Source organism: Hypanus sabinus, unplaced genomic scaffold, assembly GCF_030144855.1.
Source record: "Hypanus sabinus isolate sHypSab1 unplaced genomic scaffold, sHypSab1.hap1 scaffold_400, whole genome shotgun sequence".
Classification (NCBI taxonomy): Eukaryota; Metazoa; Chordata; class Chondrichthyes; order Myliobatiformes; family Dasyatidae; genus Hypanus; species Hypanus sabinus.
Genome location: NW_026781285.1, coordinates 14,197 through 25,443, shown reverse-complemented (window position 1 = coordinate 25,443; position 11,247 = coordinate 14,197). Strand labels below are relative to the sequence as shown.

Here is an 11,247-nt window from a genome sequence, read left to right as displayed (position 1 = left end):
CAGATTTCTTTCAAATTTCTAAACTTTTGCCTATATGCTTCTGGGACCAACTCATAAGCTTTGAGCACAGCCTGCTTCACTAGGTCATAATGTGTGGTGGGTGGCCAGCTGGTTAAGGTGTTGATCTAGCGATCTGAAGGTCGTGATTTCCAGCCTCAGCCAAGGCAGCGTGAGTGGCTTTGAGCAAAGCACTGAACCACACACAGCTCCTGCACGTTTATAGCCCAGTGGCGATGATTGGTGCAGTACAAATAAATCAGCTGCTTCATCAACTGTCAAAGCAGAATAGGCATGCTAAGCCTTCCCCTTTATAACACTATGAGACAATTTTATGTCTGTTTTTCTGCCTCTCCAGCCTGAAACTGCCTCTGCCTTTCCGCAGCCTCCATCTTTATTTTTTTTCTCACTTGTACTGGAGCTCAAGCTCACTAGGTTTACTTTCAGGAAACACCTCCAACTCCTCCACTTTAAACACTCCCTCAGATACATAATGTTCCGCTATTATCCTCTGCATCTGTGCCCTCCGCATTGTCAATTTCACTTTAGCAAGTTTTAACCTTTCAGCAATACTCAACAACTCAACCCTTCTGGCGCCCTCTAATGCCTCAGAGGCTGGTGCTTCCTGACATCGATCAACATCCATTGCTGCAAATTTTCCACACAGAAATAAATCAAAAGAGATTTCCCCAATGAAATCGATAATTAATCAATCCTCCTCAAATTTGATCATATCCCAGATGCAGGCCCCATTTTGTTACGAACCATAACACTTCAGAAACAAACCAGCAGCAACAGACTACTACTGGTGTCTGTTCTGATGTGAAAACCACAATGCTTATTAGTATCCACTTATAATATAGTAACTTAAGCAAGCTAAACAAAAATTAACAGTGTTATGTGTATACATGTGTGTAAATATAATTCCCAAACTATTGAGCTCGGGGGAAACAAGGCTTGGAGCCTTCAGATGGTAAAGTATGAAATTTCAGTTCATCCACAAAATAAGTGATGAGAGAGATATTTGTAATTCAGGGTAAATGTCGAGAGAAGGCAGTTATGTCGAACAGCAAGGGAGATGAGGCTGCGTGCAGAGCTATGGTGGAAATCTTTGTCACATGGTACAAGCAGAATCATCTGCAGCTTAATGTGAAAAAGACTAAGGAGCTGTTGGTGGACCTGAGGAGGGCTAAGGCACCGGTGACCCCTGCTTCCATCCAAGGCATCAGTGTGGACATGGTGGAGGATTAAAAATATCTGCGGATACGAATTGACAATAAACTGGACTGCTCAAAGAACACTCAGGCTATTAACAAGAAGGGTCAGAGCCATCTCTATTTCCTGAGGAGACTGAGGTCCTTTGACATCTGCCAGACGATGGTGAGGATGTTCTACGAGGCTGTGGTGACTAGTGCTATCATGTTTGCTGTTGTGTGCTGGGAAAGAAGGTTGAGGGTAGCAGACACCAACAGAATCAACAAACTCATTCATAATGCCAGTGACGTTCTGGGGGTGGAACTGCGCTCTCTGGCGGTGTCTGAAAAGAGAATGCTGTCCAAGTTGCATGCTATCTTGGACAATGACTCCCATCTGCTCCATAATGTACTGGTTATGCACAGGAGTACATTCAGCCGGAGACTCATTCCACCGAGATGTAACACTGAGCGTCACAGGAAGTCATTCCTGCCTGTGGCCGTCAAACTTTTCTAATCTTCCCTCAGAGTGTCAGACACCCTGAGCCAATAGGCTGGTCCTGGACTTATTTCCACTTGCAAAGATTAACTTATTAGTATTTAGTTATTGTTGGTTTTATATTGCTATATTTCTACACTATTCTTGGTTGGTGCGGCTGTAATGGAGCTCAATTTTCCTCAGGATCAATAAAGTACGTCTGTCTGTTCTACAGTGTTAAAATGAGAGAACAGTTGCTGTAGATTTTATCCATCATCTTTACAAATCTACATACAAATTATCACCGAATGTGACTTGTCATGAGGGGTATCATCTTCAACTGAATGACCACATCACACACAGGCAAGGGTTAACACATAAGTGGTCTCCACAGGATATCCCAAATCAGATCCACTCCTATGCGTTAAATGAGGTGACAACCACACATTCAATGTACAGTGAATGGATAATTAACCCACCCTTGTGGGCATAGGAATGTTCTAAACAGTGACCTTTGGCCACTATTTCCCTGGTTTCAATCCTTCCATTTTTCATCCGTCTCCGTCTGACTCTGAGTGTCTGTGTCCTCGGTTAAAACGAAACAAGCTGCGAGCGATGTAAACAAGCTGCAGGTCAGAATGATTCACCTTCTTAATTTCTCTCTCTTAAAACAGTCCACAGCAAACGAAACCTAGGGATTCATAGCAACGGCCACTCCCCACTATGAATTGACTTGTGTTCCAGTAGTTGGGATGACTGAGTGAATCCCTTCCCACATTATGAGCACGTGAACGGCTTCTCCCCTGTGTGAACTCGATGATGTCTCTGTAGATTGGATAACTGAGTGAATCTCTTCCCACATTCTGAGCAGGAGAACGGCTTCTCCCCAGTGTGATCTCGCTGGTGTCTCTGTAGGTGGGTTGACTGAGTGAATCCTTTCCCACAGACTGAGCAGGTGAACAGCTTCTCCCCAGAGTGAACTCGCTGATGATTCCGTAGGGTGGATGGATCAGTGAATCTCTTCCCACAAACTGTGCAGATGAACGGCTTCTCCCCAGTATGAACTCGATGATGTCTCTGTAGATTGGATGACTGAGTGAATCCCTTCCCACAGAATGAGCAGGTGAATGGCTTCTCCCCAATGTGAACTTGCTTGTGTGCCAGTAGGTGGGATGACTGAGTGAATCTCTTCCCACAGACTGAGCAGGTGAATGGCCTCTCTCCAGTGTGAACTCGCTGATGCCTCAGTAGGGTGGATAGATCAGTGAAGCTCTTCCCACAGACTGAGCATGTGAAAGGCTTCTCCCCAGTGTGAACTCGATGATGTCTCTGTAGATTGGATGGCTGAGTGAATCTCTTCCCACATTCTGAGCAGGCGAACGGTTTCTCCCCAGTGTGAACTCGCTGATGACTCAGTAGGGTGGATGGATCAGTGAATCTCTTCCCACAGACTGTGCAGATGAACGGCTTCTCCCCAATGTGAACTTGCTGGTGTGCCAGTAGGTGGGATGACTGAGTGAATCTCTTCCCACAGACTGAGCAGGTGAATGGCCTCTCTCCAGTGTGAACTCGCTGATGCCTCAGTAGGGTGGATAGATCAGTGAAGCTCTTCCCACAGACTGAGCATGTGAAAGGCTTCTCCCCAGTGTGAACTCGATGATGTCTCTGTAGATTGGTTGACTGAGTGAATCTCTTCCCACATTCTGAGCAGGTGAACGGTTTCTCCCCAGTGTGAAATTGCTGATGCTTCTGTAGGGCGGATGTATCAGAGCATCTTTTCCCACATTCTAAGCAGGTAAACGGCTTCTCCCCAGTGTGAACTCACAGGTGTCTCAGTAAGTGGGTTGACTGAGTGAATCCCTTCCCACAGACTGAGCAGGTGAACGGCTTCGCCCCAGTGTGAACTCGCTGATGACTCTGTAGGGTGGATGAATAAGTGAATCTCTTCCCACATTCTGAGCAGGTGAATGGCTTCTCCCCAATATGAACACGCTGGTGTGACATTAGGTCAGATGACTGAGTGAATCCTTTCCCAGAATTTCAGCAGATGACCAGCCTCTGCCCAGTGTGAACTGACTGGTGTGTCCACAGGTGGGATGACCGACTGAACGCCTTCTCACACACAGAACAGGTGAATGGTCTTGCCCAGTGTGAACTTACTGATGTACCTTGAATTGTGATAACCGACTGAATCCATTCCCACTGTCTGAACAGGTGAACAGCCTTTCTCCTGTGTAAAATGACGGGTTGCCAGTTGGTCAAATGACCAAGTGAATCCCTCCCCACAGCTTGAGCAGGAAGGATGGTCAATTGAATCCCTTGCTCCACTTCTTAAATATCTGGACAGAGACAACAAAACTGGTGTGCCATGTTTGAGCTTCCTGGAGACAAATTCCTTCTTGTTTTTAACCTGTGAAAATATTTACAATATCCATCAATGAGTGTAGGACAACATTTCAGATGAGATTACTTGAGTTACCGAGGTTTGACCTGGTATCACACTGTTACAGTGAGGTTCTACCCAAGTTGGACAAAGAAATCATCTCCTGACTGGGCAGAGTGCTGGTATCTGGAATGACCATCAATTCCCTGATGCTCTTCCTGTTTCTATAAGAATGGGGCATTTCTGTCATCTCCAATTTGTACCTTGGTGGAGTTGGACTCTCTCCATTGGTATTATTCCCTGTTCCTGCTGAGCTGCATGGGTGCCTGGCCCCACAGTAACAAAAACAGTCTCATGCAATTAGTCTTTCTTGATGTGCATCTAGGATTTTCTTTTATGTATTATTAATGTAAAGTGCCACAGTTTTAATGCCATATTAAAAATTCCTGTTGAGGTGAGTGGTTTTTCCGTACAGCTGTTAAAAAGACAGAGTGAATTTTTTTAATATTTCACATTCTTGTAGAAAATTACAACACAGAAACAGGCCCTTTGGGCCATCTAGTCTGTGCTAAACTATTTAATCTGACCACTCCCGTACCCCTACCATACAGGGACCTACATGAACCTCTGAAATGTTGAAATCGAGCTCGCATGCACCACTTGTGCTGGCTGCTCATTCCAGACCCCGATGACTGTCTGTGTGAATAAGTTTCCCCTCATGTTCACCTTAACATTTCACCTTTCACCTTTAACCCATGGCCTCTGGTTGTACTCCCACCCCATCTCAGTGGTAAAAGTCAGCTTGCATTTACACTATCTATGCCCCTCTATCACAATCAAATCTCCCCTCAATCTCCTACAGTGCAAGGAATAAAGTCCTGACCTGTTCAATCTTTCCTTATAACCCAAGTATTCCAGACCTGGCAACATCCTTGGGAATTTTCTCTGAACTCTTTCAAAGTCCTTACATCTTTCCTGTAGGTTGGTGACCAAAACTGTACTCAGCACTCCAAATTAGGCCTCACCAATGTCTTCTACAAGTCAACATAACATCCATCTATTGTTGTCAGTACTTTTGTTCATGAAGGCCATTGGGCTAAAATCTTTCCTTCTATCTCTATCTAACTGTGATACCACTTTCAGTGAATTAAGGACTTTCTTCTACAACAGGTCCCTTTCTTCTACAACACTCCTCCGTGCCCGACCAGTCACTGTGAAAGACCTCCCTCGGTAGGTCAGACCAAAGTGCAACAACTCACACTTGTCTGCATTAAATTCCTTTTTCCATTTCTAAAACCATTTTGCCAGCTGGTCCAGATCGCCCTGCAAGTTTAAATGCTTTTTTGGCATTGACTAGATGGGACAAACAGCCTGTTTCTTTACTGAACTTCTCCATGTTTATATGGCAGAGAAGCTGGCCAAACTTGTTTGGAAGGTAAAGGGTAGGTGTGACAATTGAGCAGCAGTGGCCGGAGTTTCTGGAGCAATTTGGGACCTGAGTGATTCCACAGAAGTGGAAGCATCAGAAAGACAGGAGGACAGAACTGTGGCTAAAATGAGAAGCCAAAGCAACATAAATGTCAAAGAGAGGGCAAACAAAAGAACAAATATACGGAAGCTTTGAGAAACCAAAAGACAACAAAAAAATTCAGATGAGCTCAGTGTGTGGAATTATGACTTGTAGTCATTAATGGGTCTCGGTAGCACCCAACAGTCTGACACATTTAGAGGAATAATATATAAGAGGCTTCAATTTCTCTTCAAAAGCAAGGTTCCCTGGACCAGTTACCTTTCAACTTTCATTTTGGCAGGCACATACAAACTCTGCATCCTGAAAAATTTCACATCTGAAGGCCTCCCACTTACAGGTACTCCTTTGCCAGCTCTGATACCCATGAAATGCTGAGCCCGTATTAGGTCGTCTAATACTCCTGTCCCAAACCACATTTGTCAGATCCTTTCTGATACCATCAAAATTGACCTTTCTCCAATTTAGAATCTCAACCCATGGTCCAGACCTCTCTTTTTCCATATTTACTTTGAATCCCATGGCATTATGATCACTAATTTCTGTCACCAGCCCTGATCATTTCCTAACAGCTCATTGCACACTTCTACATCAGGAATTCTATGTACTGATTAAGGGCACATTTGACAAACTCTACCCCATCTAGTCCTTTTACAGTGTAGGAGTCCCAGTCAATATATGGAAAGTTAAAATCACTTTTTGTTTATTGGCATGGTCTGCAATCTCTCTACAAATTTGTTCCTCTAAATCCCTCAGACTGTTCGCTGCAACCAAGTCCCAATATTGGTTACAATATCATAATTCCCTGTCCTGAGCTCATCTGGCTTTCCTATGATGCTTCTTGCATTGTGATATACACAGCTCAGCACATTCATTGCACCAGGCTCAACCATCTAACTGCTGAATCTATCTATGATCTGAACATCTGACTGGTGTCAAGGAAACAAACCCTCCATCATTGTCACAAAAACAAAGGAGCTGATTGTGGACGACAGGAGGAATGGGGACAGGATAACCCCTATTGACATCAATGGATCTGGGGTTAAGAAGGTGAACAGCTTTAAGTTCCTCGGCATAAACATCACAAAGCACCTTACATTGTCTGTGCATACCGGCTGTGTTGTGAAAAGAGCACAGCAGTACCTCTGTCACCACAGATAGTTGAAAAAGTTGGGGATGGGGACCAAAATCCTGAGTACTTTCTACAGGGACACAATTGAGAGCACCCTGACTGGCTGCATCTCTGCCTGGTATGGGAACTGTACTTTCCTTAATTGCAGGAAACCTCAGAGAGTGTGGCAGACAGCCCAGCACATCCGTAGTGGTGAACTTTCCACTATTCAGTACAGTTACACAGACAGGTGTATAAAAAGGGCCCAAAGGATGTCAGGGACCAAATTCACCAAAACCACAATCTGTTCCTGCTGCCACCATCCAGGAAATGGTACCACAGCAAAAGGAGCAACAGGCTCCGGGACATCATCTTCCACCAGGTCATCAGACTGATTAATTCATGCTGATACAATTGCATTTTGATGTTATATTGGCTGTCCTATGTACAAACGATCTATCATAAATTATCATAAATTGCACATTGCACATTTAGATGGAGACATAACATAAAGATTCCTACTGCTCATGTTTATGAAGTATGTATCTAATAAAGTCAATTCAATTCAATTCACCCTCTCCATTATCTGCTTGGTCATTCTGGCTCCCATTCCGCTTACAGCTTATTTTAACCACATCACCCGCTCCACCCCCACTGGCACTAGCATGTCTTACCACTTGGATATCAGTCTCCTCTTGTTCTGTTCCATTAACTAATGAATCCTCTATCATCCCTTCGACTTTTCTCTGTCAGGTAGTCCCCTTCACCACCAGTTTCTAAAGTGGTCTACCTTTTGTTGTGTTTGATGGGCACAAGAGTACTCTGCAATGGCTATTTAACATTCCCCTTCCTGACTCTCTCCCAGTTTCCTGTGTCCTGCACCTTGGGTGTAACTCACCTCTCTTCATGTCATATCTATCATTCCCTCCAACTCCCAGATGATCCGGAATTCATTCATTTCAGGTTCCAACTCCTTAACGTACAAGGTGCACATCTTCTAGGTGAGGACATCAGGGACACTGGAGGTCTCACCACCTTCCCACCAATGTCTCCTCTAATTTGTAATGACCAGTGTGCACATAAATCATGTACTGTACACTTTTTTAACTCGGTGACATGTGCACAGTGAATTTTATACAGAGAGGTAATTGTTTTCACAGCTAGCAAATCACTGTTGATAAGTACTTTGATCTCCCCTGGGTTTGATCGAGTTCATCTGCACTCTCACACAACCTATGTAGCAGGCCTGTAATAGGTAATGAAGGATTTTCTCACCAAAGCTTTTGCATATTGTTCATATGTGGTTTGCTTGCTAAATTATGCTTTAAAAAGTCCGATTTGCAAATATTACTCCACTTCTTCACACTTACAAATTCTCCAGCACCTCTTGCATTGCCACAATACACACAGGTAACACCAGTTTCTATATTGGGCATAAATATTTCCCCTGAACCCTCCTGAGGAATTGAGGGTATATAAAAAATTCATTTTGAACCTGTGTAACCTCTGGCTAAAAGAATAATTGGGAGTGAATAGGAATTTTGAACTGAAGTGAACTCAGTCTTCAGCATTTAGCTAAGACAGACTCATTACCAGTTCTCCGTGGCTTGCAGAGTGACACATTGAGAGCTGATCAGATTATAAATTGTATCCTCGTTTGAGTAAAGGGAGGAGGACTCACTGATAAGGACAGGAATGAACATCTGTTTGTAATTAAGTCAGGGCCTTGCAAAGGGAATAAGGACTGGACAGTGCATCCATCTATAATTAAAACCATTTAGCAAACTCTGTTATCTAAGTAATTAAATTTTGCACCAACACACTTAGTGGGCATGCCAGTTCAAATAACATCTTGCAATATTAATGTATGGGATGTACTATGTATAAATATATGGCTGTAACCTAAGTCATTCGACTTGTCAGAAGGTGGCAGTGCTTACGTGCCTTCCCTTTGACAACTGGGTCTCAAACTCCTGCAGGCATTTGAATGCACAATAAACCGTGGTGTCGATAAGAAGCTGACCTCCTGAGTTTTATTCAGATTCAACTTTAACATTTGGCATCATGAACAGGATCCCAATACAGGGAGTGCCAAGCAGACGGGCTGAGTCAGCAGCTGGACCACTCTGGGGACTGTGGAGACCAAACCGGAGCCGAATGTGTATTTTAAATTTGTCACTCATCGTTAGTTCCATTGGACGTACAGTGCCTCACCCAAGGCTGATCACATACCTTAACATGATCAGGAATGAATTTGTTGGGAGATTTGTATAACGTAGGTAAAATTTTACTAAGTGGCCAGGAGGCAGACATGCAAGGTAAATTCATCAATTAAGCAGGAGGTGCCAGCTGGGTAAATTTATCTCATTGTTAATTGAGCAGGAGGCTTTGTGCCCGATAAATTACTTAGAGACCATCGGTCAATTGCGGTCGATTGATACGAGTGGGCCAGCAGCAGCCCGACACAATTTGTGTGAGAGTTCTTCAGACAAGGAAAAATATTTGTGAATGTTGAGTGCAGTGCTGAATAAGAAATTGGGGAACAAAATGTGGCCACGGATGGGGGAGGGTGCAGGAGCCTGGGTTATTACCTCATGAGAACAAGCAGTAAATTTGATTTGGAAAAAGAACTGAGGAAAGAAGTGGAAGTTGTTGAAAAGGGAATGGAAGGAAAAGGCAGTTGTAAAGCTGAAAGCCACTGGTGGCATCGTGACTTGGTGTTGGGACTTTGAGGAGAGAGGTCCCGAGTTCGAATCCAGCCGACTCCCTAGCACACTTTCATCTGTGCTGGGTTAGAGCTGGTGAACAAAACAACTCACCCAGCAGAAGGCAATGGCAAACTACTGCTGTAACTTGCCTTCTACATGATTTCCCAACACCGCATAGCGGCGTGGAACGAAATTCTCGGCTAACTGGAAAAAATTCCGTATGTGACATACCTTTAAGGTGGAACAGTATATTATCAGTAAGTTGGAGGAATAATGCATGTGATAAAGGGACAGAGTAGTGGTCACCAACCATTTTAAGCCCAAGATCCCCTACCTTGGCCTTAGTAAAATGCAAGATTGACCCAGATCAATTAGTTACACGCATGCACACCAGGGCAGAAAAGACCGGAAGTAAAACCCCACGACCTGGAAGTAGAAATAATGTATAAACACTGGGGCACCCGCCCTTATTTGCACCACAGACCGGTTTAATATTGACAATACTCTTACGGACTGGCCGACGGGGGATGTGGTGGGTGGGGTTTTTAAACACGATAGGAATACAGCGATACTCAATGGAGGTTCCTTCTGTCCAGTCTATTCCGTAATTTAGATTTTGTGGCTCTCAGCACTTAGCTTCTGTCCCGCGCTGCTCACATTTTTCCGCTGAAAGAACTCAACACGTTTGCGTTTAAGTGCAGGGTGCTTGGACTCGGGGTACCAAAGCAGTTTTGAGGGCCTCATTGCCTCATTGGACAGCCTCCTGCCCGCCCTCCGCCAGATGCCTTGGCTTGGTTTGGTTGGTCGTGGGTCGGGTGAGAGGACAATGTCAAGGCCGGAGCCGCGGCAGTCACAGTCCGGAGAGAGTGACCGACCGAGCAAGGAGTGTGACAGGGCACGCACCCACCCCCCCTTGTAGGACCTATCAGCCGACAAAAGTTTGTTTCAGTAGATCACAGCATGGTAGCTGCTCTGATACCCATGAAATGCTGAGCCCGTATTAGGTCGTCTGCAAACATTTTAGCACCGCATTCCCCACGAACATTCGGTGTGCTAAACAGGTTTAGAGGCAGCACTCCAGGCCAGTAGTGATGGCACTTCCCACCGGCCGCCCGAGGCCAACCGGTGATCTCTGGCATGAGGGTGCCACTGCGGTTCGGCGACTGATGACCTCGCGTGCACTCAAGTTCAACAGTGGGCTGACAGGGTATGAGGAAAGGTGCAGCTGACTCATGTTGTTTCCTCGCGGCCCAGTGGTTGGGGACACAGTGTAGTTACACGCATGTATAAAAAATGGAACTAAAACCCCACAACCTGGAAACAATCTCTCAACTGTATTTGTGTATTTATTTTTCTTTCTTTTCGGGATCTACTGGGAAAGTCTCAAAGGTAGACTAGTTGATCGCAATCGACAGGTTGGCGACCACTCGGATAGAGGTAAGTACTGCAGAAGTAACACCAAAGGTTGGGAGACGTTAAAAACAGAGCATGAATAGGTGGATGGGCGCCGAAAACGACAGCAGGAAAAAGAACGTTAGCAAATCAAGGCCGGCCCACATAGGAGAGAAGGGCAGGAATGTCAGTCTAAAGTTCGAACTAATAGGGAAACATGAGATCCTGAACCCATGTCTGGCATATCGACCCTGTATGAGTTTTGTGGCCTGCTAAAGCACTTTCTCAGGAGACCAAGCCTTTAATGATGGGAATCTGTCCCCCCAATTTAATGCCTTACTGCTCCAATGCTTACCAACTAAGTTAGCCAACATCATTAACAAATAATATGGATTGGCCTGACAATGACCAAAATCGAATGCAACAAGCTTTGACGTATCATTGGACAGGCCTTTCG

The 11,247-nt window shown here is 44.7% G+C and overlaps 1 protein-coding gene across 1 annotated transcript; it reads right to left on the bottom strand.

Moving 5' to 3' along the window:
* Positions 1-947: 947 nt before the first annotated feature.
* LOC132388759 (oocyte zinc finger protein XlCOF6-like) lies at positions 948-7,598 on the bottom strand. Its single transcript, XM_059961168.1, has 2 exons — positions 7,589-7,598; positions 948-3,488 (listed from the first exon to the last, which is right to left on the bottom strand). Exons 1-2 carry the CDS (start codon positions 7,596-7,598, stop codon positions 2,446-2,448), a joined length of 1,053 nt encoding a protein of 350 aa, XP_059817151.1. The 3' UTR covers positions 948-2,445.
* Positions 7,599-11,247: the final 3,649 nt, after the last annotated feature.